This window comes from Colletotrichum graminicola (genome assembly GCF_000149035.1).
Source record: "Colletotrichum graminicola M1.001 genomic scaffold supercont1.9, whole genome shotgun sequence".
NCBI lineage: Eukaryota > Fungi > Ascomycota > Sordariomycetes > Glomerellales > Glomerellaceae > Colletotrichum > Colletotrichum graminicola.
Window position 1 is genome coordinate 377,883 of NW_007361013.1, and position 25,801 is coordinate 403,683.

The 25,801-nt window shown below is 53.7% G+C and overlaps 8 protein-coding genes across 8 annotated transcripts; 3 read left to right on the plus strand and 5 right to left on the minus strand.

Moving 5' to 3' along the window:
* Positions 1-495: 495 nt before the first annotated feature.
* On the plus strand, positions 496-1,838 carry GLRG_03101 (DnaJ domain-containing protein; the record flags this gene model as incomplete). The annotated part of the gene is made up of 3 exons (XM_008093786.1): positions 496-575; positions 729-1,479; positions 1,545-1,838. The coding sequence occupies 3 exons, from the start codon at positions 496-498 to the stop codon at positions 1,836-1,838; spliced, it is 1,125 nt and encodes a 374-aa protein (XP_008091977.1).
* A 4,036-nt stretch (positions 1,839-5,874) lies between these two features.
* GLRG_03102 (haloacid dehalogenase-like hydrolase) lies at positions 5,875-6,630 on the plus strand (the record flags this gene model as incomplete). The annotated part of the gene is made up of 1 exon (XM_008093787.1): positions 5,875-6,630. The coding sequence occupies one exon, from the start codon at positions 5,875-5,877 to the stop codon at positions 6,628-6,630; it is 756 nt and encodes a 251-aa protein (XP_008091978.1).
* Positions 6,631-6,870: 240 nt separating this feature from the next.
* On the minus strand, positions 6,871-8,871 carry GLRG_03103 (initiator tRNA phosphoribosyl transferase; the record flags this gene model as incomplete). The annotated part of the gene is made up of 4 exons (XM_008093788.1): positions 6,871-7,187; positions 7,679-8,290; positions 8,346-8,380; positions 8,510-8,871. The coding sequence occupies 4 exons, from the start codon at positions 8,869-8,871 to the stop codon at positions 6,871-6,873; spliced, it is 1,326 nt and encodes a 441-aa protein (XP_008091979.1).
* Positions 8,872-11,528: 2,657 nt separating this feature from the next.
* On the plus strand, positions 11,529-12,536 carry GLRG_03104 (uncharacterized protein; the record flags this gene model as incomplete). The annotated part of the gene is made up of 3 exons (XM_008093789.1): positions 11,529-11,693; positions 11,767-11,987; positions 12,050-12,536. 3 exons carry the CDS (start codon positions 11,529-11,531, stop codon positions 12,534-12,536), a joined length of 873 nt encoding a protein of 290 aa, XP_008091980.1.
* Positions 12,537-13,129: 593 nt separating this feature from the next.
* On the minus strand, positions 13,130-13,931 carry GLRG_03105 (ribosome biogenesis protein Nop16; the record flags this gene model as incomplete). The annotated part of the gene is made up of 2 exons (XM_008093790.1): positions 13,130-13,688; positions 13,816-13,931. 2 exons carry the CDS (start codon positions 13,929-13,931, stop codon positions 13,130-13,132), a joined length of 675 nt encoding a protein of 224 aa, XP_008091981.1.
* Positions 13,932-14,755: 824 nt separating this feature from the next.
* Positions 14,756-15,783, minus strand: GLRG_03106 (glycosyl transferase family 8; the record flags this gene model as incomplete). The annotated part of the gene is made up of 3 exons (XM_008093791.1): positions 14,756-15,573; positions 15,650-15,677; positions 15,739-15,783. 3 exons carry the CDS (start codon positions 15,781-15,783, stop codon positions 14,756-14,758), a joined length of 891 nt encoding a protein of 296 aa, XP_008091982.1.
* A 1,450-nt stretch (positions 15,784-17,233) lies between these two features.
* Positions 17,234-18,836, minus strand: GLRG_03107 (uncharacterized protein; the record flags this gene model as incomplete). Its single annotated transcript, XM_008093792.1, has 5 exons — positions 17,234-17,821; positions 17,889-17,994; positions 18,047-18,160; positions 18,221-18,583; positions 18,646-18,836. 5 exons carry the CDS (start codon positions 18,834-18,836, stop codon positions 17,234-17,236), a joined length of 1,362 nt encoding a protein of 453 aa, XP_008091983.1.
* Positions 18,837-20,283: 1,447 nt separating this feature from the next.
* On the minus strand, positions 20,284-21,642 carry GLRG_03108 (oxidoreductase family protein; the record flags this gene model as incomplete). Its single annotated transcript, XM_008093793.1, has 3 exons — positions 20,284-21,347; positions 21,404-21,566; positions 21,619-21,642. 3 exons carry the CDS (start codon positions 21,640-21,642, stop codon positions 20,284-20,286), a joined length of 1,251 nt encoding a protein of 416 aa, XP_008091984.1.
* Positions 21,643-25,801: the final 4,159 nt, after the last annotated feature.

A 25,801-nucleotide genomic window follows, 5' to 3' on the forward strand; every position in this document is an offset into this window, starting at 1 on the left:
AGGGGCTGTCGCCCGCCGCCGCCTGGCCAAGGCTCCCTTGGAATACCTCTGAAAGACGAGCACCGAACCTTCCACAACCAGGGCCTGTTGCTTCCATCCAGCGCCGCCGGAGGGCTTCTTCTACCACTAAATGCTCCGGGCGCCCCTGTCATTTCTTGGGCCTCCTCAAGAGTAAAAGGTCCTAGGTACTGAGGTACTTGGGCACACACTTACCTGCTTCTATTGGCCATCCCCTACATACATATCACGCACCCGGTCGTTGCTGCATCATCCAACCACTTCTCTTCAAATCTTCCTTATTTTTTCTCCTCCTTTCCCTACCCAACCTTTATCTTGCTTTTTCACCCCACGCTTTCAATTACAAACTACTCTTCAAGGGTTTACACCCCAGTTGCAAACAAACTCCCACGATACCATCGAGCACACTCAAACTCGTGGCGATATCCACGAGCCATAGGTTTGATTAATTAGACGACAGTACTATAGACTATTGCAATGGTCAAAGAAACCAAGCTGTACGACCAGCTGGGCGTGAGCCCCACGGCAAACCAAGATGAAATCAAAAAAGGCTACCGGTAAGTGGCAGAGCATCTCACGATGCCTCCCCCCCCTCCATTTTCGCCGACGTTGTTGCCCAATGATGACGGCCCAACCATCATTTGCCCACTCACGTACAAATACAAACGACCCTATCAAAGGCAGCATCGCTAACTGTCGCGCGTATACAGAAAAGCCGCACTGAAGTACCACCCCGACAAGAACAAGGACAACCCACAAGCCGCCGAAAAGTTTAAAGAATGCTCGCAAGCGTATGAGATCCTCTCCGACCCCGAAAAGCGCAAGATCTACGATGACTACGGTCTCGAGTTCCTGCTCCGCGGAGGCGCCGCCCCGCCACCTGACGGTGCCGGTGGTAACCCCTTCGCAGGTGGGGGAATGCCTGGAGGATTCGACTTCGGCGGCGGCATGCCTGGCGGCGGCGGTACACGCACCTTCCGCTTCAGTACCGGTGGAGGAAACGGAGGTGGTTTCAACTTCAGCTCCGCAGACGACGTCTTTGCTGAATTTATGCGCTCAGGTGCTGGTGGAATGGGCGGCGCCGGCGCCGGCGGAGGCATGGACGACTTTGCCGACATCTTCACGGCCTTCGGCGGAGGCGGCGCCCAACGGGGTGCCGGCCGGTCACAGCGCGTGCGCACCGGGTTTGGAGACGTGCCGCGGCCCAGAGAGTCGACCCCCGAGGTCACGACGGTGGAACGGCCCCTGCCGCTCACGCTGGAGGAGCTGTTCCGTGGCGTAACCAAGAAGATGAAGATCAAGCGCAAGACTTTTGACGAGGCGGGCAAGAGGATGACCACTGACACGGTCCTCGAGGTGCCCATCAAGCCGGGTCTGAAGAAGGGCAGCAAGATCAAGTTCAAGGGTGTTGGCGACCAGGAAGAGGGCGGCCAGCAGGACCTGCACTTCATCGTGGAAGAGGTAAGTCGGGGGTTGTCCCCAATATCGAGTAATTCTGCAGAGGGCGGATCGCTAACAGCCGGCAGAAACCCCACCCGCTCTTTGTGCGCGAAGACAACGACCTAATTCACACGGTCGACTTGGAGCTGAAGGAGGCTCTCACGGGCTGGAGGCGGACCGTGACGACCATCGACGGCAAGCAGCTCAACCTCGACAAGAACGGCCCCACACAACCGGGAAGCACCGACCGGTACCCCGGCCTGGGCATGCCCATCTCCAAAAAGCCGGGCACGAGAGGAGACTTCATCATCAAGTACAACGTCAAGTTCCCCACGACCCTGACGGCGGCCCAGAAGGAGAAGCTGCGGGAGATCCTGTAAGAGCGCTGATGCGTAGACGTGCCGATTCACACGCGAGACGAGACATTGCGTGGTGCGTGTAGATATGACGCCAGCATGAGCGAAGACGGGATTGTGAGCGTTCGACCGCAATTAAACGGCTCATGAGGTTTGGGGGCTGGTTTCTCATCATGAAAAGGAGTTGGGGCGTATTCTGGGACACATTTTTTTGTTTTCTTCTTTTCCTTTGCATGTTTTCCCCCTCAGCATTGCGGCTGTTGCGAGTAGGCAAGTGCGGGTTGGTTTACCCATCAAAACGCAAGTGCCTGCGGACAAGTACTTAGACACTAGGTAACCCAAGATTGAAACATTGTTTCGAATGGATGCAGATCGCTCATGCCCGTGACGGCAAATGTTTTGCTCTGGTGGCCGAGTGAGCAGTTCTACGATGTTCACGAGGGAGATAGAAGCCTGGGGTTCACGATTTGGAGAGAAGGAGGGAACAGGACGACGAAAGCTGGCGCCGGCCATGACGCAGAGGGTAATTGAGATCCGACATGCTCCGAAGCGCAACAGGCCGCTGTGCAATCGGGTCTATCAGGCCGAGGAGACCAGTTGGATAATTACCTCGGGGTGACCGAGAATGGGCTCACCGGAATCAAGGTCCAGAAGGCCCCGTGATCTTGCCCCCCTTCCTTTCTCCTTTCCCCCCCTTCAGTCTCGACCGACGGACCGTCGACCTCAAGGAGGAAAAAGCCGTGCAACGTTTCTTGGTTCCGAGCGGGAAAGGCGGCGGCCGAGCGAGGTGTGCCCGGGCAGACTATCTGACAAGACGGGGGGGGGGGGCTGCCAGGGAGGACCAGCCGTACCCAGACGAGGTGGCCTGACCTGGCCTTAGTGAGCGTTTTTCAGGCTCGCGCGCCCTGATTTTCTTCGCGGCAGCATGGGGGGTGGCGGATGCGGGTGACGGGGCAGGACTGCTGCTGGTTCATGTCTTGCAGATGAACAACCACCTCTTGCATGTTCGATAACGGGGGGCGGACGGCCGGGCAGGCAGGTAAGCAGGCACCCGGGTTGCAAGAAGAAGAAAAAAACACGCACACTTTAGAGCCTACTGCCATAGGGGCGGGCCACCATTCAGTCCACTTAGGTGCTCTACAGCAATTATGTAAGCATCAGTTCGGTAGTGGTTCTCTCACATAAACCAAGTCGAATTGATTATGGGCCTTTTTACACTTCCAATCGGTTATTTTTTCTTTCGCATTCGATATGCGTGGGTACCGAGTCTACCCTCGTTGTTGTTAGTCCCTCGCCCCAGTATGTTAAACTGTGCCTGTTTTTTTTTTTTTTTTCTTTTCCCGCAAACCCGGGCGGCAGGCTTGGTAGTGTGTACCTAGGTTGATACGGGAGCATGGTGTAGTCAAGTAAAAGGCCAAAACCCATGATTGGTTGGAAATCTAACGCAACTAACTGTCAAAAGCCCAAAAAGGATGGCTGCTCCCTCCCCGCCACAGATAACAAATAAACGGCCAATCGCTTTAAACGCCGCTACTTCCAAGCACACAGGAACCGTAGGAGACAGACGTAGTACGTGCCGGGTTCCAGTGTCGTCAAAAGTGACAGGATGCCAGCTTCAAGAGGACAAGGTCTAGTTAAATGAAGTGCAGGCCAAAACCAATCGTGAGATGGAGGATGCAAGCGAAGCATTACCGGGGCCCTGAAAGAGTAAAACGTCGCCAGCCAGAATGAGCGGTCACGAGAGGTGCTGGTTGTATATAACCGTTTTCAAGCTCTACGAGCTTGGGACTCGATTCTATCTCATCTGCTCACACATCCTTTTTGCTTACCTGCTTTCTCGGTATTTTGATTTACACGTCTGCTTGCGGAGGATCTGGTTCGTTTCACAGCCTGGTTCGCCTCTCAGCCCTGGATCTATCAGCTACTGTCACTTGAGGCTAACCTACTATCAGTAAACCAAAGACATGCAAAGGGTATCATCGACGCCGCCGCCGCCGTCTTACACTCGGGGGCTCCAAAGCACCTCACCGCAGGATGACCAGGCTCTGCCGTCCTATAGGGATGCGGCTCCAACAGATCCGACAACGTCCCCTTACCGGCCGTTCCCAGCAGTGATGAACGGATACTAATATATGACGGGAATGAAAATGTTCTTCTTGTGTGGTGCCTACAGCGACGAACGCCTGTTTATCGTCGAGATACGCATTGGCCTCAGTGGAAAGGGGCCACTGGGGGTGGCGACACGGGATATTGCTACATAACGGAACAAGCAACAAGGACGCCATCATCGCGGCAGCCGGCGACGACTCACCCTTTGCTTCGCGGGCCTACGCATTCAACTCCGCTACTGTCGTCTACCTGCCCCCTCTCGAGCCTCGGGCTAACATCCGCGCTATGGACACGTAGATGATGCGTGCTGGGTTGGCCGGCGACGATGTCGTTTTCCTCTTCTCCGTCGAGGTCGGCGAGAAGCAGCAACGCGAACGTTTTGAGTGGAGGAAGATCAGGAAGGGGGAAGACGACGCTGCCAAATCGGGAGGATACAGACTTGCACAAGTGTCCAACAGGCACAAGGGGACTAGCACGAGCCGCGACGTGCCTCCCAACGCCGAGGTTCTTGCTCTGTTGTCGTGGTCGCCTGGTTTATCCAAGTTAACACATCCGTTTTCGCTGCGGCTCCAAGGCCGTGCGATGTCAATGGGAGACCGCTGGAGCCTTATGGTTGTGGTTACTGCGTTAAGGCTCTGGGAGCTTGTTCTTCAACTTGGGACAAGCAAGACTGGGATAGCAGTAGAGGGGAAGCTTCGGGGAGGCTCAGCGGATGTAGAGAATTAGGTAGGGGTAGATAGTTACCGGAATGAGACAAGGAAAGTTATAGTGGTGCTACAATGAGTAAATGCCCCACAACGAGAGGCAACCCCGCCTGGGAGCACGTTCTCGTCTTTCTTCAATCTTCACAGGCCCGCGCGCGCTTTCGTCCCGGGCATGTCAGCAGGAAACAGACCTCCCCCCTCTCTACGCCGCCAACCGAAGAACTCGGAACAAGGCGGCGGTGCTGCTGGTGAATATAAAACGAGGTCAGGAGGGTCGTTATTAAGCGCAGTAAGAGTCAAAAAGAGGAGCGCCCATGCGGAGGGAGCAGATCGAGATGAAAGCCCCCGTGGGACAACCGGTTGGTTGCTGTGGGCCCTTCCGCCGGTGTTGGTGTCCTGCTTATTCGTACGTACTTGGCGTCCCCTCTGCTCATCCGACAATCCCCCGTGCCTCGGCGACTGGGCCTCGTCGCTGTCATCGTCGCATTCTAGGATGGCACGCACGAGGAGAATGTCCGCGCTGGTTCGGTAACCACCGCATGGTGCGCTGCTGCGATGGTTTTGAACCCCGCGGCTATGACGACACTCGACATGTCGGAGAAGGGGCTGCTGTGAGACGGCGCCCGGTGGAAGGAGGGGGAGGGGCAGATTAAGGCATTTGGTGGGGGTGCGACCATTGTAGGTTAGGTACCTTATGGTGACCGGGGAGGGGGGGGGGATCATGTGCGGCGCCGGTTACTCTAAACTGGTGTAAGACCATGTCCCCTTCGAGAGCTTTACAGCGCCTCCCATTGGGCTCGTTGGGACGACGAAAACCAAGAGCCGGCTTGAGGGAGGCAGGCAGGCCGGCTGGCCGAAGGAAGAAAGGAGGACTAATTGATTCCATGCCCGTTTTGGGTTTCCCTTTATTCCACTCATCGGTCTTCCGGCCCTTTTCCCCTTTTCTCACATTTCCCTCTTCCAATTCAAAGTCCAAACCTCGTCTTCAGTATCGACCGTCAGCGTAGTCTTTATTGCTTCTTCCAGCTTCCCATTGTCTAGCTTTTCAACTTGTCAATTGGCCTCGGATCATAAGCGTTTTCGCTACGTGTCTGACTCGACATAGCTCGGTGAACCCCGCTCTTGACGCTCTTCATAGACGCAGCTCTCCACCTCGCCGGAATCCCATCCGTAAATACCGCCAACATGCCTCAGGTGAGTGTTGCAATGTATACGCCGTGTCCGAGCCCCGGGTCGCGAGCCCGTCGATGCTGACGAAGGGCCTCCCTCTCCAGATCACCACCCTCCTGTTCGACTGCGACAACACGCTCGTCCTCTCCGAGGAGCTCGCCTTCGAGGCGTGCGCCGACCTCATCAACGAGATTTGCGAGGGCCGCAATATCAAGCAGCGCTTCACGGGCGAGAGCCTGATCAAGGAGTTCGTCGGCCAGAACTTCCGCGGCATGCTGCTCGGCCTCTCCAAGATGCACGGCTTCGAGATGACTCCCGAGGAGCTCGAAACGTACGTGACGCGCGAGGAGGATGCCGTCATCGCCAAGCTCAAGGCCTCCCTCAAGCCCTGCCCCGGCGTCGACGAACAGCTCGAGGCCCTGCAGAAGAGCAGCAAGTACACCATGTCCGTCGTCTCGTCCTCGGCCAAGCGCCGCGTCTGGGCATCGGTCGTCAAGGTCGGCCAGGACAAGTACTTTAGCGAGGACGTCGTCTTCAGCGCCGCAACCTCGCTGCCCAAGCCCACCAGCAAGCCCGACCCGGCCATCTACCTGTACGCCATGGAGCAGCTCGGCAAGAAGCCCGAAGAGTGCGTCGCCATCGAGGACTCCAAGAGCGGCACCCTCAGCGGCACTCGTGCCGGCATCAAGGTCATCGGCTACGTCGGCCCCTATGCCGCCGACATGCAGGCTGAGATGGAGAAAGTCCTGCGTGACGCCGGTGCCGTCATCATCATGAAGGACTGGAGCGAGTTCCCCGACGCCCTGGCCAAGGTCGAGAGCGGGAGCGCCTGACTAGCCGAGGTAAAGATCCCGTCGCCGTTCTTGTGAGGTCGGGAGAGGGGGGGTCGCCGGCGGTTACTGCATAAAGGGCCAGCCACAAGGGCCATGCATTTCGTTCTCTTCTGGTGTTAAGATAGCAGCTGGACACTTCTGGCTCGCGGGTGCTCGACGGATGCCTTCCAATATAGGTAGACAGGCCTATACAATAAAGAGAGAGAGAGAGAGAGAGACTAAAACCATTATTCATGTCTTTCACCTCCGGTGGTCCATGAGAAAGCTGTTGACGCTCTGCAACGTCGCCCGGTTGGCGTTGGCCTCGGGAAAGGCCGTCATGATGGTGCCGAGCCGGACGCGGATCATGTCCTTGTTGAAGAAGGTGCTGGCGTCCGCCACGCGGTACCCGCCGTCCTGATCGAAGCACCAGCAGTAGACGGCCAGCGCGGCGCCGATGGACAAGTCCCTGCCGGACTCGCAGGCGATGACCACGTCGGCGTCGCGGTGCGCGCCGAGGTGGCGGGCGACGAAGGCGCAGATGTCCGGCAGCGCCTGTCGGAGGTTGCGGCTGGCGACTTTGTGCTTGCATTAGCCTGCGCGCGCCCTAAAGGAAATTTAAGAACCCATGGCAATCCAACAATGATTTTGATAATCCAGCGAGGACTCCTGGTCAACTTACTTGTGTCGCGAGAGGCCAGAGATACTCATCGGAAGGTTACCATCGCGTCATACGAGGCGCGATGACAAAACCAAGGCACTCATGGTAAAGCGTCATGATTAAAAATGGTTCATAGCTGGTCTCAACTTCTGCTGCACTGCGTCCTAGGGACTAGTATTTAGCCCAGCCCTGTGAACAGTGTAGTGCTCATCGAGAAACGCCAATAACATATGCCCTGACTTGCACCACTGTATTTTAAATCTCGAGCGGGCGCTGGAGTTCGTAGTTGTTCAGGGGAACGGGATCGCGCCCGTCGCACTTCAATGGGGGTCCCCATAGCCTGTGTCATGTTTATTGCCCAAGCCTCATTCAGATCTACTTAGGACCTGGAGGGTACCACAGCTGCACCCAACGTGTACGTCACTACACTCGTTTCGTCCTCTTCCAGGGGCAGCGGGCGGACGAGGATCCGCGGCGCCACGCGCTTCGCCGGCACGCCGCGCGGGGCGTTGCGTTTCCGCTCCGCTACGAGCGCCGCGACGGCGTCCGGGAGGTCGGCCTCGGGCGCGGAGAGCAGGGCGCCGGCGTGCTCCCAGAAGAGCTCGGCCGTGAGCCCCAGGGCCCAGTTCTCCGTGTCGTCGCCGGCGCCCTGGATGTAGCCGGCCTCGCTCATCTCGGCGCCGGCGACGCGGCGCGAGGCGGTGCAGCAGATGACGGGGTGGTAGTCGTCGAAGACGGCGCCGGCGGCGGCAGCGGCGGGCGAGAGCTGCGTCTCCTGCGTCACCCAGAAGGGCCGCAGGGGCTTGGCGAGGCGCGCACGCAGCGGGGCCGGGTCGATCTCGAGGGCCCGCAGAGCGGCGAGGAAGGAGGGCAGGAGGGCGGCGATCTGGGCGTGCTCCGAGGCCGAGACGACGTTGGGCGGGGTGAAGAGGCGGTCGGCGTGCGGGAGGTCCGGGAAGAGGGCCATGTTGAGGACGGCGCACCAGACGGGAATGGTCTTGCTCAGCGCGTCGGGCATTCCTGGGGGAGAAGGTCAGCGGGGGGGCCCGAGAAGGAGGGAGTGGGTGTGGCTTACTCTTGCCTCGGCGTGTTGAGTCGACGATGATGCATCTGTGAGCTAGCTGTCAGCGTTGCTTGCTCTCAAGCGAGTTCACTACCCCTCCCGCCTCCGCCATCAAATAACCCACGGGCATGAAATTGCCAAGTCAGGTCGCGAAGTCGGAGCCATCCCAAACTCACCCATCATGCTCCCCGATGAGCTCGAGCAGGTGCAGGTTCAGGCGGCGGGTGCTGAACTTCCAGGCGTTGGTGTGGCCGTCGGTGCTCTTGAAGTAGGCGCTCGCGCGCTTGTCGGCGGGGCGGACGTACCAGCTGCCGCAGCGCTCGTTGGCGACGAGGGGCCGGCCGCCGAAGCACGCGGCGGCCTCGGCCACGAAGTCGGCGTCCTGCGCGATGGACCGCAGCCGGTTCGCGATGGACAGGTTGGCGCGCTTGAGGTCCGTCAGGATGTGGGAGAAGTTGTGGCCGGCGGCCGTGGGGAAGATGAGGTCCGAGAGTGCGGGGGAGGAGGAGGAGGACGACGACGACGACGTCTGCACCATTGTGAGAGGTGTGCGGGGGTTGGCGGGCGGGCGGGCGCTTCACGGTGGCTTGGTCGAGTGACGATGCGGGCGTGGTGAGCTGGGCTCGCCTGCTTGAGTGAAGCTCTCATGTGAGAGAAATTTCATGGGTTGAGGCGATGGGGCACCGAGCTCGCACTGTTTCGCACAGACGGTTCACTGCGATTGCATTCATTCTCACACTGTATATTTATCAATTCATTTTTACGAAATGATAGTCACGGGTGGATCTAGTATAACTAAAACAGGGAGAGAGAGAGAGAGAGAGAGAGAGAGAGAGAGATAGAAAAAGGTTCATGAGGCTCTGTCGAGTTGCCAAGCAGTCGTGAATAAGCGAACAAGGGGTGCCACGAGATCGAGTCGAGATTCAAGACATTGGAGGTCTCGCGTCCGTGCTATATCCGTCCCTTTGAGGCGCGTTTTTCAGCCGCAAGCTAGGGACGCAAGGGCCGACGGCTGTCATACCTCCCACGTCGTCCCAAGATCCAAACCCCCCGCGCTGCTGCGGGTTGGACTGAGCTTTCGGACCGAGACGAGAGTGGGAAGCTGGGATAGCAAGAACAGAGAGAAAGAAAAAGGAAGAAAGAACAAGAACTCGTGGTCGGAAAGCGATTGCCCGCATCGGCTGCGGTATATTGACACACGCAAGCCATCGTGGCTATGCACAGTACAGCCAAGAGGAGGCGAGGCAACTCTGCGAGAGACACCTGTGTATTCGTATAGGCAACCGCTATAGATGGGCCGCCTTTTTTCCCTAAACCTGCTGCGGAACATTGTAACGGTTTCGGCGGCAAAAAGACTTACGCCATTGTATCCACCAACCGCCACAGACGACTCTATCGTTTGCGCAAGGTTAATTGGGTACCTTGGTACGGAGTACTCATCTTCGACCAGAGTGGGCAAGCACTCGGAAATGGGTGGTGAGAGCGCATGTTCTGTCCGTAGGGCCCTCTCGTACGAGGGACAACAAGTATTCTATGACCGGGCAACGCCTGTCAGTTGGCTTGGTGCGTGTCGCGGCTTGCGGAGGCGGCAGTCAGAAAGGGCTGAGCGGCTCAGGCGATGGTGTTCGGGTTGCCATGGCGGCATGCGGCATGCATGTTGGCTTGTTTTACGTTAGCTTTCGGCATCAGTCCGTTTAGTCAGTCAGTCAGTCAGTGTAGCGTAAGTCAACTGACAGCTCTGGGTCCCGTTCTGACGGTGGATGGGTCGCCGCGATTCGCCGTCGTCGTCGTCTGCAGCCCGCGCCGTCCAAGAAATGGAGGCCCATCGTCGTCCTGCAGGGTGTCATCATTGATGATCGCCCTCCCTTGCCATCCACCCATCACCCTAGAAACCAAAGAGGGGAGAGAGCCGTCGCATGCAGCAAAGCAAACAACCCTCCCGACAACAAGAAGTCAAGGCCTGCAGGGTTCATGAAATACGAGAGACGACGGCGCGTCAGCCATGGCTTTTCGGCAGATGACGAAGAAATGTCCGGATACACCGTGGAATCGGTGCGGACGCACCACATGGATGCACGGCGAGAGGTCCCAGGTACACATAGAACAAAAGGTTAAAAAATACGACGTTCAGACTATTTGCTCGGGAGGCATGGCTTGCAGGGATCTGCCGCTCAGCTGCTCGCATTCGAGCGACGATAATTCGCTGCCTGGCCGCAGTGGCGCAGTGTGCACAGCGGCTCAGTGGCTTGGTTCGCCCGGATCGCAGCCTATGTGTGTTGCGTCTGCGCCATGGGAGTGGACAGTCCATCCCATCCCGTCCCGTCCTTTTTCATGGACCGTTCGCATTAATGTTCGGAAAGGGAGACAGTGTCATCCAATCATCCCATCCAGTTGCTTGTTGAGGAACCGAACCGCAGCATCGGGCGCAAAGGTATACCTACCGTTCTGTGGAAGGGATCCCTACATGCGAAATTCGGGGACCGTTTAAAGTGGAAAACGAAGGATACAGAGATGATGGACGCTAAGCTGCTATGACGAGGGAGCTCAAGTTGTGCAGGCTGGGCCTACACCATTGCCGGGTACCCACTCCACTACACCACCACCCACCGCCAGGGCACGACGAGGGGAGTCGTTGCCCACTGATTCCACATCCCCGTCACTGCCGCAATCCAAGACCAGCCGGGCTGTTTCGTTTTCAAGACAAGGAAAGGGCAGACACGTCCCCGACAACCGCCGGGAACCTTCTTGCTGATGCTACTGCAACTGATACGCCTCCCGTCTTTTTTCTTCCTCCCCAACCAAAACCCAAAACTCCCTTCAGTCCTATCCTCATCTCCCCTCTCGCCCATCCTTCACACTCACTTGTTTTCGTTTTTGGGAGGTTGACACATAGCAATAGCCACTCGCTCCACAGCAAAACAGCAGGTACTCTTATCGATTGGGCCCCCCAATACTCCCACCCCCGCTGCCCTGCCGTCCTGGGTTGTCTCGCCAAACCCCGTTGCCGAGCCGGATTGAGTTTGATCTTAATTTAGTCGAAGAAAAACGGCCAGGGGGAGCTGAAGTGAGTGTCGCATAGCTGGCACCCACCTCCTCCTCAACCCATACCCCCCCTTTCGACCACCGAACACAAGGAAATATCTACCGCATCACAAACACCACAGAGCGACAACCACGATAAGAGCCGACGACATCATGCTCGGCAACCTAGACATGAACCCGGAGCTGGTTCCCCGCGTCAAGCTGGGCCTGCACAGTGTCCAGTTCGTCCTGTCCTTCGTCATCTGGGCGTTGGAAATTGCGGTTTTCAGAGCCGACAATGCCTTAATCGTTGGCAACAATGGCTGGACCTTTGGAGTGGTAAGACTCGCCTCGCACGAGATGCGGCAGTACTCCCGTGGGTAGCTCCTTTGCTGACGGTTTCCCCTCGCAGTGCTTCCTCTCGCTTCCCGCATGGATTTATCTGATTATGGCACCTCGGTGGCCGAGGACAAGAAAACTGGCCAACCCGTATGCCATGGCCATCGTCGACGCTGTTTTCACCATCATCTGGCTTTCCGCCTTTGCAAGCCAGGCAGCATACAACACGGCCAACCAGTGCGGTGATGCCTGCAAACTCAGCAAGGCCATCGTGGGCTTGGGTGTTTTTGTGACGTAAGTTGCCATGCCAGGAGGACAGCTTTGGCGAGACACGCATACTAACCCTCATCGCATAGCCTCCTCTTCGGTGGCTCCACATTTGTCAGTCTGTACACCCTCAAGTACTACCAGTTCCACGGAACTCTCCCCGGCTACGACAAGCAGAAGCTCGGTGACAACATCGACCCCGACAAGGCCGCTTTCTCCATGGCTCCCCATGACGAGGAGGCCTACGCCCCCGTCCAGATGGACGACCACAACGACGACAACACGACCCTCTACGGCGGAACCAACGCCCCCGTCGGTGGCTACAACAACGGCAGCTACAACAGCCGCTACGGGGGTTCTTCCGCCTACGGCGCCGAGGACGACGACCCGAACCGCTACGGCTCCCTGCCCTCGCGCCAGAACGGCGCCATGTTCGACAGCGAGACCGAGTATCACTCCCAGCATCCGGGCTCCTCCGTCTCTCTCGCGCCGGTACAGCCGTACACGGCGCCTGCCTACGACGACGACCGGCCGGCGCAGTTCCCTGCTGCCAACTACGATCGCACGTTACATTAGAACGAAGTCTCCTTTCAGCGGCAAGCGAGCGAGGGGCTGCGATGGCAGGGCCATGGCCCCGCCACTGAGTTTCATTTTCAGTCTTTTTGGTTGAGGGACTGTGCCCAGTGTTCATATAGATGGCTTGGATTTTATTTCCGGATCACGAGGTGTTGTTGGCGTCCCATTTGTACAAAGGTTATCGCAACGATACCAGGCATGAGCTCCATAGGTAGACATCAAATTTGATGAAGTGACGTTCAAAAGTCAAACAAAAATGCCAGATGGCCGGTGCCCTCTTCTTGTTGTCGTGGGCGTGAGCGTGAAACATGTGGTTTTTTCTTTTGTATGCAGAAATTATTCTAAAACGCCATAACTCCTCGATAAAAGGGGACGCGACGGACGGAATCCTCTGAAGCCAGGCGCTCTCTCGTTTCCTTTTTGAAAAGCAGCCTCCCCCCTTTTTTTACATGCGACGTTGCATTCCACGGCCAAGTTGGGGGGGGGTTTTTTTTTGTGTTCTTTTCCCCCCTTGGAACCGTTTGACTTCCCCCCCCCCCCCCCCCCCCCCTTCTTCTCCATGGATATAAACACACATATATATCCCCTTCCCATTACGCCTTCCCTGTGAGCCTCTTGATCCTGCGGGCGATGTCGCCCTCGGTCTGCTGCATGGGGTTCAGCTTCCGGTCGCGGGCCATGGCGGCGACGTCATCGCCGTGCCTCGCCACGAGCCTCTCGAGCCACTCGCGCTCCTGCTGGCTCATGTGCCGCGGCTTCTTCACCGTGGGCCGCGCGGCCTCCTTCTCGAGCAGGCGGATGACCTCGGGCCGGCTCTCGTCGTCGATGCCGCCCCAACCCTCCTCCTCCTCCTCCTCCCCGCCGTCCTCGGCGTCGCTTTCGAGGGCGTTGAGCGGGTCATTGAGCGGGTTGCTGCGCCTGTCGCTGCCGTAGTGGATCTTGACGATCTTGCCGTCGGCGTCGCGCTCGACGCGGGCCTCCTCGAAGACGGCCTCCTCGGCTGAGGCGATGGCGAGCGGGTCGCGGGGCTTGGCTGACGACGACGACGACTCGAGCTGGGAGAGCCTCTTCTCAACGCCGCCCGTCGGGGCCTTGAGCCGCGCCGTGAGGCCGAGGCGGCGGTAGTTTTGCGTCAGGGTCTCCTTCTTGTTCCTGGGAATGGGTGTCTGTGGTTAGCTACAGCTCAAAGTTGGTTTCTTTTTACTGCTCCCAAGAAACAGAGACCGGCGCGGTCGTTGGGGAGGGGCGAGGAGAGACGGAGGGTGTGGTTCAGGCGTACCAGTTCTTCGCGATGATGTCGTTGCCGAGCGGGTTCAGGAGCTTCTTGGGACGGTTGGGCATCTTGACCTTCTGGCGGCCGGAGCGGCGCTTCTTCTTCTGAAGGACGGAACCCATCGTGTGTGTGTGTGTGTGTGTGTTTACGGCGCTGTCGCTAGAGAGGGTTTAACGCAACGGTGATTGGGGCGCAGGGTAATTGTAGGAGGTAGTCGAGTCTTAGTTTTGTAGACCTTTGAAGCATGAGGCGATGGCACTTTGGAGGGCGCCGGACTGCTCCGATTGCTTTGGAAGCCGGCCCTCGAATTTTTTTATCTTATCGGGGAGGGGGCCCAGTCCTCAGTCCCCCCAGTCCTGTTCTGGACTAGCGCACTCACCCACACCGAGGATCCCTGACCGAGACCTCTGCCCCACCCACGTCGCACACCGGGTCTACACTACCACCGGAGCGCACTCCTAACCTCGTTCACGCCACCTACGATGGTATCCGGCCGAAGTTTTTTCCCCCTGTTAGGTAACTAATGCTCACCCCCCTACTACAGAACTTTACTTTTGGTGAATATTCCCCTCTATCATGATGTCAGCTATGGGGGATAACATCATAGGGGGGAAAAACTTACCCCTGCCACCCTGTACCTTTGCTTTCATTTATACTTTCGGAACCTCACTTGCTCTCCCCGGAAGCGAACCCACCGCCTCCAGCTTCTCGACACATAATCCAAACTCCCTCATGTCTGCAACCCCGGTTTGGCCCAAAGGACGAGCGAACTCAAAACATCAAGGTTTAGTGTGAACGGGAGGCCGTCGCCGAATGCAGGAGCGGCCAATATATTAAACCTCAAAAGGAATCCCAGGCTTGGCCAAAGTGCCACAAACCAACGCCGTCTCGCCGCTGCGTCGGACAAAAAGGCAACCCCCCCCCCCCCCCGAAAAACCTTCCCAGATCAGAGCGCCGCCGCTATGGACCTCCTGGTCTCCCACCACTTGCCCACCATGTCGGCGTAGAAGCGGTGGTAGGCTCCCGCGTCGTCGGGCGTGTCCACCTTGCCGTTCTCGTAATGCCACGGCTTGTCCTTGCCGATGAAGTGCAGGACCTTGTGCTGGTCCTTGTACCGCAGCGCCGCGGGGATGTAGAACCGGTACACGCTGTGCATCTCCATGTTGTAGGTGAAGCTGAGCCGGAACCAGTTGCGCTCGCCGGCGCTGCTGTCCTCGCCGGCGCCCTTGCCCCCGTGCTGCTGCTTCTGCCGCATGAGCACCGTCGACGGGTGGTTCTTGGTGCCGTCCCCGAAGAAAACGTTGAGCAGCCCCTGGTCGCCGCCGTCGAACGAGTCGACCCGCGTCGCGAAGGCCGTCAGCTCGGCGTACGTCGCCGCGTCGGGCCGCAGCAGCATGACGCCGCTGTTGAAGCAGTCGGGGAAGCCGATCTCGGGCGAGGCGGCAAAGGTGACGGACTCGGGCAGCTCGAAGACGTGGTCGAGGTTCGACAGCACGAGCGTGTCGGCGTCGAGGTACAGCACCCGGCGGAACTGCGCGAGCGACCAGAGCTGGAGCTTGGTCATGGTGGCGTGCAGGTCCGGGCGGCCGATGAGGTCGAGGTTCGTGGTCGTCAGGGCCGCCATGGCCGGGACGGGGATGACGCGGTCGAAGAGGCCGCGCAGCGTGGCGATGGACTCCTCGGACATGGTCTCGGGCGTGATGATGACGCATCGCGGGATCCTCGTGCCGGTCGCCCTGAGGGACTGGGCCAGGACGGCTGCCGCTGCAGTTTGGGCTCGTGTAAGTCGGCGGCCGGGCGAGGGTAGCAGAGGTGGGGGGGGTTGAGACACGATGCTTACCGACAACATAACCATCATTCGTCACCAGCTATTTGTGTACGTGTAAGTCGAAGCTTCTCCCTGCATGGGAACCGTGTAGGTCGTCTCACAGTACAGTATGCCACGTCCTCTGTGGTCGGTTGAAGGCTACCCATGTTTGGCTTGTTCTGGCGTTGTCGTCTATGGTCTATAAGTTGCGTGTAAGTCGACACAAATCGTAAAGAGCTGCTACTCCAATCTTGCGCGTGTAAATCCAGAGCAGGCGGCTACTATATAGCTGAAGGGCAACATGTGCTAAACTCAAACTATATCTCTCCTCACTCCAAACAACATACCAGGGGGGGTCCCTCTACGTACCCTGCCTCAGCGTTGTCCACAAGATAATTCTACTGGTTTGTGGAACGAGCCCATCGGACTATTTGAGTTGCATGGCGCAAGCCGAGCTGACTGGTCGTCGTTGTGCTTCCCAGCTCCCTGCTGTGGCCATCGTAACGGTCTCCCTCAGCCATCGTCCCGTCCTGGTTGGACCGGTTGCCAGCGTCCGACGCAGCGGGTTGGTGGAGGAGGAGGAGGAGGATGAAGGACGCACATGCCACGAGAAACGTCGACTGTACTGCACTATGCAAGTGACTCGTGCGACATGTCCTTTCACCTCAGCCAGGCTCCCCAGACTCTCTCTGCCGATCCATCGGCGCATGAAAACCAAGAAACCTTGATTGAGGAGGAGGGGTTGCGGGTACACGATATGTCCGTTGCGGGCAAGACGCCCCCATTGGCGGCGCGTCGCTTCCAGTCACCGTGGCAGGTCGTTGGGAAAGGGTCGGCAATTGGCCAGACACCGACGGCGGTGATAGGCCATCTACGTAGTTAGTAAACCTCATTACCCGCTGGCAGGAACGACATGGGCATATGCCGGGTTCGCCCAAAGCTTGGCGGTGTTCTGAGCAGACCAGGCCGCAGACAAAGCTTCCCAGGCGGGATCTCCACCTCGCCCCGTCCCCCCCGCAACGTCTTTCCTGCAAGGACCGGTGCGGTCCAAACCTTCTCCGGACTGCCAATTTCTCCCTAACACTTCACGAAGACGAGCAGCACCAACCAGCGGCTTTGTGCCGTCGGGCACTGTAGCCTTCCACGACAGCCTCGCCGACGTACGAGTCCAGTGTATCACGTTAGCCCCCGGTCCTCGCAGATTTTGAGACTCGGCAGCGTTGGGAATGTCCGAGAGGTAACTGTAAATGTAAATGATGGGGTTCGTATAGCCCCTCCCTCCTTCATATGGCGTAAATGTCTGGAATGGCGCGTCAGGCCAGGGTGGGCTGTATCACGGTTGTCAAAGCGTACCTAATAAGCACTAGGAAGCCCGAGGCAGCCCTTGCCTCGTTTTCTGGTTCGCTGGCACTGGGCAGGCGGTGGGGGGACGAAGCAAAGTTTATCGGGTCTTCGGCAGCTAGGACGAAGGTCAAGGGGGGACCAAAGTCCCCAAAGGCGCGTCTTTGGGTGCGCTTGGCCCGCCAGGGCTGCGTATATCCTTGTCGCTTGCCATCAAAAGGAGAGATTCTGATATTCCAAATGTCTTTCGATATCATCCGGCGCCCCAACCACATGTCATCCTTCCTCTGAACTCGGTTTGGCTGCTTGGTGGGGCACTTTGGAGCCATCGACGAGCTCATAAGACTCGCTCTGAATGCTATGACTCTGGCACGACATTGCTTCCGGGTTTTGCCGTGCTACGATCCCATCAGAAACCCACGTCAGGATTTTCCACGCTGCTTGGAGAAATACGAGATCTGCGAGGAGGATGGAGAACAGCAACACCCCCCATCCCTTCTGCTGAGGAACGGAGCAGAGGTATTGAGTGACGACGGTGGCGTTGGAACAGCCCAACGGTCCTGTGAGAGGCCGAATCAGGCGATAGCTCTCTTTGAGATCTATCTGGTCTCCACCCGTACCGTCGTCCCCGGGACTCGGGATCGTCTTGTAGCGGTCTGAATCCATCACCCGCACTGTGAAAGAATCATTCAAGAGCCCCCCGCGTACTCGGTTGAGGTCGTCTGGCGCCAGGATTGCGTACCGGAGACCATCTTCGTCGAGCAACAGGCTTGGCAGCTGGCAACTACCCAGGTCCAACGAGAGCAGAGAGTACAGGATCTTGGCGTAATGAAGACCTTCAGTAAAGGTTGGCGAGCCGTAAAACTGCGTCGACTCGTGTTAGTGACAGGGTCTTGCTTGCTGTGGGAAGCCAATGAGTTTCGATGTTTACCTTGGAGTTGTAATCCGTGATGTTCTCAGCAAAGCCTTTATTCGCGATTAGGCTGTCATTGTGGGTCATCCACCAGTACAGATCGAAGAAGGTATCGGTCTGGATGCTTTTTGGAAACTTAACATGCTGAGCGGCCTTCGAGGGGATGTCAGACTTACTCATTTTCTGACGGTTTTGTGTTGAACGTCAAACCCGCACGAACGACGTATCTGTCACGCAGGCTCATTTGAGATGCCACAGACATCACCCCGCTCCAGTATGTGTTCAGCAACCTGGTCCCCCACCAAACACTGGCGTGTGTTTGATGATCGTCATTAACGACATAGACGTACTTGCGATCGCCTCTGCCCACGCCCGTGGTCGCGAGTGTTATGGTCACCAAGCCGTCGTCGGTAACGACACCGCAGCTCACCGTCGCCTCTGCCGTCGACTCTAACCACGATATCCACCACGATGGCGCCGCGGTGTCGACCTTTCTTAGCTTGATGTTTATGGTTGTCGGTACGCAGTCGCGGAGGAAGTTGTTCTTGTAGCGGACCGCAGGCTGTGATCTTTTTGCCGAATCTTCAATGGCCTCGACTGTGTACCGGAATCCCTGGTTCGAGGTGAAGAACGAATCGCCGACCGACAGCAGGCGCGGTTGGCATTCTGCCTGCACGTCGCTCTGCCAGTTGAATGGGGGCTTCCTATACCAACTTCATGGATGGCTGTGTGTCAGCCCAATGCCGCGCCATTGCACCGGAACACGTTCACATACAGCCCGTTTGCCGAGTCTTCCGTAGCGTTGGGGTCGGATATGTAAACGCTCTTCAAGTAAAATCCATTGGCACTCAGGTTGGCCAGGGAGAGGAGAACAGCGAGAACAAGACCGCCGATGACGACGACTGGCGTAAACCACCGAAAGGGGTACGGTTTGGTTATCGGGTATGAGAACCATGATCTGTGCATATTGCCTGCCGGTTCCGGTGCCTACAACCTGAGTGATTTAGGGCTGGGTGAAGACGAGCTCCTCAAGACGGCGGAGCGATATGTTGACTATAGCAGATCCTCATATATATGAGCGTGAGGCCTCTCTGCAATTGCAGCATCCTTGGCTTTATTAGTAAATGGTGGCGCTGTTTGTGTGTAGCCGTAAGCGCAGAGAGCGTCTCCGGACCAATCGCATCGGACTACAGATATTGCTGTGTATTTCTTCTCCCGCTTCAGTGTCTCGAACGACACCGTACACTGCGATAAGCTCTGCATGATGGCTGCAGGAAGAGCTGGATTGTGTTGCACCTGTAGGCAGGCTGCGCTGTCGTGATTGAAGTTGTGGTTGATAACGTCGCCCACCCACTCTTTGCCGCCCCCACGCTTCGCCACCCCCAACACCGCAGATAGACATCCCATAGCCATCAGCAACTTCAACAAACTATTGATTCTATCCACCACCCACTGGGATACAGTCGCCAGCCTCACCAGGGCAATATGAAGCGGTGGATTCGTCCATCACACTTCCAGCATCGGCAGCTTGTTCCTGGTCATGCCGGATATCCTGGAGGGTTGCAAAGTTGGCCACATGGCTGCGGATGTGGCAGAATCCCATTCCTGGCCATCCTGCGTGCCTGCCCAGCCCGGCAGCTAGGCTAGCTAGGCAGCCTGTCTGGCTGGTGCGGCTGTACCGTGACGTCCGGGGGCGGAAACGCGACGTTCTCTTTCTTGTCGATAACGCTGCGGTGAGACGCAGCCTTGTGACGACAGCGACGATTTCGTCCTCAACCTCGAAAACCCTGGACGAGTAGAGGGTTTCCCCTGATACGAGTCTTGGCAGATTGCATAACCCTGCGTTCCTGGCAGGCACCAAAGAACACCGTCTCCTCGGGGCCGGAAATGGCGCCTAGGGTTATCACAAAGGATTGGGTTCAAGACATCAAGGTGCGACGGAGCCCGCCATACCGGGCTGGCGGGTTGGTCTTGACGACGCAACCTAATAGACGCCAATCCCCAAGGTTGGGGAGCTGGGGAGCCCAAGACATCAGGGTCTCTCGTATTACGGCGACCCCCTTCCCCGCGTTCTCCGCACGAGAGCGCCAAGCGCTATTACTTTCCGTCTGCCTTTTCTTTGATACGCCACTCGCCATCTCAAAGCATCCAAAGTAATTGCCCGAGCTTCCCCAACGCACACCCTCCATGGCCTAAACGAACTTCTCCGAACAATGGTGGCTTGTCTCGAGCCATGGCAATCAACATCCAGAAGCAAACGTCGCCAACGCAAAGCAGCAGTCACAGATATATATCATGGCGGCGCATCGTGTGTCATGACCAGTTTCATTCAACGTCAAAAGTAGATGGTATATATCCCCTATTACAGGTCGTCGTCATTAGCAAGCCTCCCCCCTCTCGTCCCCGTCAACCCTTACACCAGCTTCCAGACGCCGTCGTTGATTTCGATCTTGACGTCGCGCTTCTCGTCGATGCTCTTCCTGCCGGCGTGGAGGATGGCGGTGGTAGCGATTGTGTTCTTGAGGGTCGGCAGGCCCTTGGCATCGAGGTCTTTGGGCTTGAGCTGGCCGGCGTTGACCTGCCGGCAGCCGTCGACGAACTTCTCGATGGAGATGTAGCCGTAGCCGGTCTGGCCGTTGAAGTTGCCGTCCTCGTCGGGGGCGTAGCGCATGTAGAAGGGGTTGTACCACGTGAGCTGGCCGGCGGCGTCTTCGGCGACGTCGTAGCCACGCTTGGCCTGGTTGACGCGGATCTCGCCGTTGGCGGCGAGGTAGTGGAAGTACTGGTTCGAGTGGACGCCGGCGCGCTGCGGCGCGGTCCAGCTGGCGGTGTAGACGCCGGTGGCCCTCTTGCTGGGGTCGCCCGTCTTGACCCAGTCGACGAGGACGGTGATGGTGTCCTCTGTGGCGGGGTCGCAGCCGAGGTCGGTGGCGATACCCTTGGAGGCCGAGGCCGTGACCTTGACTGGCACGAAGCCGAGCTGGGTGACCATGGAGTCGCAGATGTCGACGTGGTGGCTGTTGAGGTAGTAGGAGATGTCCGAGTCCTTGCCGGCCCAGGCCTTGAAGGTCTCGAGCTGGAACTTGGGCTGGGACATGTAGCTGTAAAAGTAGTTGAAGTCGCCGAGCTTCTGGGCCTTGAAGCGGGCGTCTGAGTAGGCGGGATCGAAGCGCTTGTGGTGCTCGATAAAGACGTAGACGCCCTTCTTCTCGGCGGCTTCGATGAGGGCCTGGTGGTGGTCGAGCTCCTTGACGGCGGGCTTGGTCAGCAGGACGTGGATGCCGCGCTCAATGGCGTAGAGGGCGATGGGGTAGTGGGTTGTGTCGGGGGTGAAGATGGTAATGGCGTCGCCGGGCTTCAGCGCGTCAATGGCCGTCTTGTAGGACTCGGGGTCGACCTTGTCGTTGGCGGGGAACGAGTCGAAGGAGGTGTCCAGGCCGTTGTAGAACTGAGTGATGTTCTTGTCGAGATGTTCCCCTTTCGGCAGGTTAGTCTGGTGGTCCACGCGGGAGCCGCGGTGAGTCGAGACCTACTGATGGCGGGAAACTTGGTGCCGTTGACGCCGACCATGCCCAGCCGGCTGACCTTGCCCCTTCTCCTCAGGTCGAAGAGACTGAGACCGACGACGCCGACCTTCTTATCCGAGCCAGAGGCACCGCCACCGACAAAGCCGGTGGTGTACTCTCCAGTACCGACCTGTGAAAATGTGAGCCGTGGGAAGTGAGAGTGTGCGAACGGACCGGCTTACCATCAAGACGTTGAGAGGCTCCATTTTGACCGCGTCGTGGGGTTCAATGGCTAAGAATACTGGGGAAGAGGGGGAGGGGTTGATGAGATATTGGGGGCACGGAGAAGACAAGACGGGGAAGCCACGACAAAAGTGCGATCACGGGTTATTTAAAGGAACTATCGTTTGGGCCAAGCAACGGAGGAGGGACAGCCCGGATGGGACGCAGCGAGAGGGAACAGGCTGAATAGACAATGGGCCACCGGGGGGGCACCCCTAGATTATTTTGGACGAAGCTCGCTACCTATGCCGGCCCAGGGGAGGAGCTCTCGTCTCGTGTCGTGTTGGTCTCGTAGCTCTCCCCTCCACGGCGAGCTGGACCCGGAATAATTGAGGGGCAGAGAGGAAGGCAATTGGAGGGAATTCACAGCCCCGCGCCCCCGTGCGTCAGCTCCCCCCAACTCTCTGTCCCCTTCTCATACCCGCCCGCCCCCTCGACAGTGCAATGGGGATTTGTGTAGCTCTGGCCGATTGCTGGTATGACGGGCGGATGGCGCGCCGCCTGCGTGGTTTGATTCTTCAACGTCGAGAGGCGCCGGCTGCCCTGCAACGTGCGCGTTGCAGCACGGACATTTGCACCCAGTGGTCGCGGAGCGCGGGGCGCACTCATTCAGACACGTGAGCTGGGTGCCACGATGGGGCACTGAGAAAAGGCCATTCCGAAAGTGGCCGAAACCACGGTGCCGTCGACGCCGGTGATCGGAGCGTGTAGCGGCCGACGCAAGCCCATGCGGCGCGGCGTCCACAGACTGACGGACAGATGGACGACGTATGACTTTGTTGATCTCACTATCTTGCTAGATTGGTAGCTACATGGCTGCTTCTTTTGCCGATTCTTTTGGAGCTGGTCGAGACGGGTTGAAAAGCCAAGAGTCCATCTGCACCAGCTCAACCTTGAAAACATGACTCTCCGTCGAAAGCGACTTGAGGATGGACAGAAGACTCTCCTTGCAAACGGGTGAAGCGAGGTTGCAGCAGTTCTGAGTTGTCCCCCCACGCAAGTCCATTCTGCCTCCTCGTGCTGGTAGCCTAGTGTACCAAGGCCCCCAATATGCCCCGCATCTCCGCGGGGCATGGACCGTTGGCACCGTTGAGTTTGTCTCTCGGTTGTCACCGCTCTAATCCATACAGTCTGTTGCGTTGGCAGCGTCCGAAACCTATTTTTCAGTCTGTGCACCTGCGCCATATAAATATAACCTTATGTAAATTCGCGTTTTTTAGCTAGCAGGATCTAAAATCTGCATTACCTAACATTAAATAGTTATAATAACTTAAAGTTACGTATACTAGTAATAACAATAATAATAAGGGGATTTAGACCTATATAAAGCTACTTATTAGCTATATATCTAATTATCTCTTTAACACTTACCCTGTAGATAGGTTTGTCTCTTATTATAATAGTTTATAAGAGCACGCCTTTTAAATAGGTAGCTAGCTAAGTTAATAAAGTTATAAGAGTAATATATATATAAAAAGAGTAAAGTCTATAATAATCCTATTACTATTACTTACTACTATTATCCCTTACTAAATAAATACTAGATTAAATAAATATAATAGCGCTAAAGTTAAATAAGGATAAGTAGAGGAAAATAATATAAATCCTTAAGTTATTTAAGAAAATAGATAAAGAGATTACTATATAGCTAGGCTATACTACTTATATAGTCTAGTAATAGCGTTATTATTATAAAATAACTAGCTAAGTAAAGATTTATTTTACTAGTTAGTAAAGCTAAATAAAGTTAGAAGTATAGTAACTATATAAGTTATTAAAGCTTTTTATTTATTATAATAACTTTAGCCTTAAAGAAATATAAGATTTTTTTTATAAGTAATTTAATATAAAGGTTTATAAGTTAATAATTAGTTAGTAGCTTTATATAGCTAGGTAAACGTTAAAGTCTATTTATATTATTACTACCTAAAAAGATAAGGTACTATAGTATAACTAAATATATACTATTTATAAATACTATTTAAAGTAATTAGTATTTATTAATAAGTTAGGTGTTAATAAATATATAGGTATATAGAGGATAGGTTAGGCGCTAAAAGGACTATTACTATATTAAAAGGATAAGCTTAAATATAAGTAGTAATACTAAATTCTTTCTACTTTTACTATAAATAGTATATTTAATATATTAATATACCTAGGTATAATAAATAGTAATAAGTTTATAGTATAAATTTAAGATAAGGTTTTACTTAAGTGTAGTGCCTTTCTTATAGTAAAGTTAGTTATTATTATAAATAATACTAGCTTTTACTACTAATAAGATATTTAAGAGGTATATAATTTAGCTAGTATATAACTATTATATTTACTACTATACTTACCTAACTTTAACCTTATTAAGGAGGTATTTAGTAACCTTAAGAAGCTCTTTTATAAGTAGTACTTAGGATAAAATAAAGATAAAGAGGATTTATATAACTTTAATAAGCTGCTTTATAATTATATAGTAAAGGTTAGTTATAGTATTAAATAGATAAAAGGCTATTTTTATTACTTATTTATTAACTTTAATAGTATATAAGGGTTATTTAATAATATATTAATTAATAAAAATAGTAGTAATATTAAAGGTGCCTTTATAACTAGTAAAGAAAGTGCTATTATTAAAGTAGTAATAAAAGAAAAAAATAACTATTAATAAATAGTAAAGAAATCTAACTATAGTAACTACTTATTTACTTTTACTACCTTACTTTTTATTAGTATTATTATATTACTTTTTATCTTTATTACTTTTATATTATTACTTTTTATTTTTATTACTTTTATATAAAGCTATTAATAACTTATTATTACCTATATGTATTAGGTTATTTATATTACTACTGTATAACTTATTAAGGCTAAAGTTATTTATCTTATTATATATTATAAAGTTAGGAAGGTGTTAACTTATATAAATAATTAGTAAGGATAAATTACCTAGTTATATAGGGGAAGAGATAAAGAGACTATTTATTACCTAGAGGTTAGTATAGTTATAACTACTAGATTTAATTTAACTAACTAAATCTACCCTTCTTAAGGTTACTTATCTTATTAGTTATAGTATTTATAATAAGTAGCTTATTAGCTTTATTAACTTTATTAACTTTATTAGTAATATATAGTAATTTATACTATTAGTTAAAGCTAGTAGAGTTATATTTACTACGCTTATAGTATTACTATATAAGTAGAAAAGTCTTTATTAACCTTTATATAGTGCTAATAAGGGATTTAGGTATACCTTTTTCTTTATACTACTTTTTTAGTATATACTAAATAACTACTAGGCTTAATAAAGAGCTCTATAGTTATTAAAAGGCTATATTAGTACTACCTTTATAGCCTTATTATTGCCCTTTAACTTTAAGAAACTACCTTATAAAATCTTAAACCTCTAGTAATTACGCTATAGGTAACTGCTCTTTAGGTTATAAGGGTAATAATAATAGCACTTTAGTCTCTCTTACTAAATATACTAGTAATAGGTTAATTACTAAAGTAATAGGTATATAATAATACTATTAGATTAGAGATAGCTACTATTATAAAGGAGGTAATTAATACTACTGCTATATAAAAGGGCTAACTTTTTTACTACTAAAGGATAAATTAACTACTATATTACTAGTAGAGTTATTTATAGTTAGTAAAAAAAGTCTACTAGTAGGATTTTTACCTCTTTTAAATCTTACTATAAAGTGTAAATTACTTATAACTTTACCTTATATAAGTAAATTATTTTTTTTACTAGCTACTAGGTAACTATAACTATAAGGCCTAGTAGTAAATCTTTTAAAGTTATATTTACTTTATAATAAAGTATTATATCTTACTAAGCTTTAAGATTATAAGTAAGTAACTTATAGTAGACTTTAGTAATAACTAAATATTAGTTAGTACTATTACTTACCTTTATATTATTATAGTAACTTATAAGATTTATATACTTATAATACTTTATTAGATTATACTATAAATCCCTTTTTATATCTCTTTTTTAGTTAATTTTATCCCTTATTAAATTTATTACTATTTTTTTTAAATTAATATATAATAGTTAGCTACTATAATCTAGTTACTTACTATAGTTAATTAGCTTACTATAGTTAATTAGCTTATTATAGTTAGGTT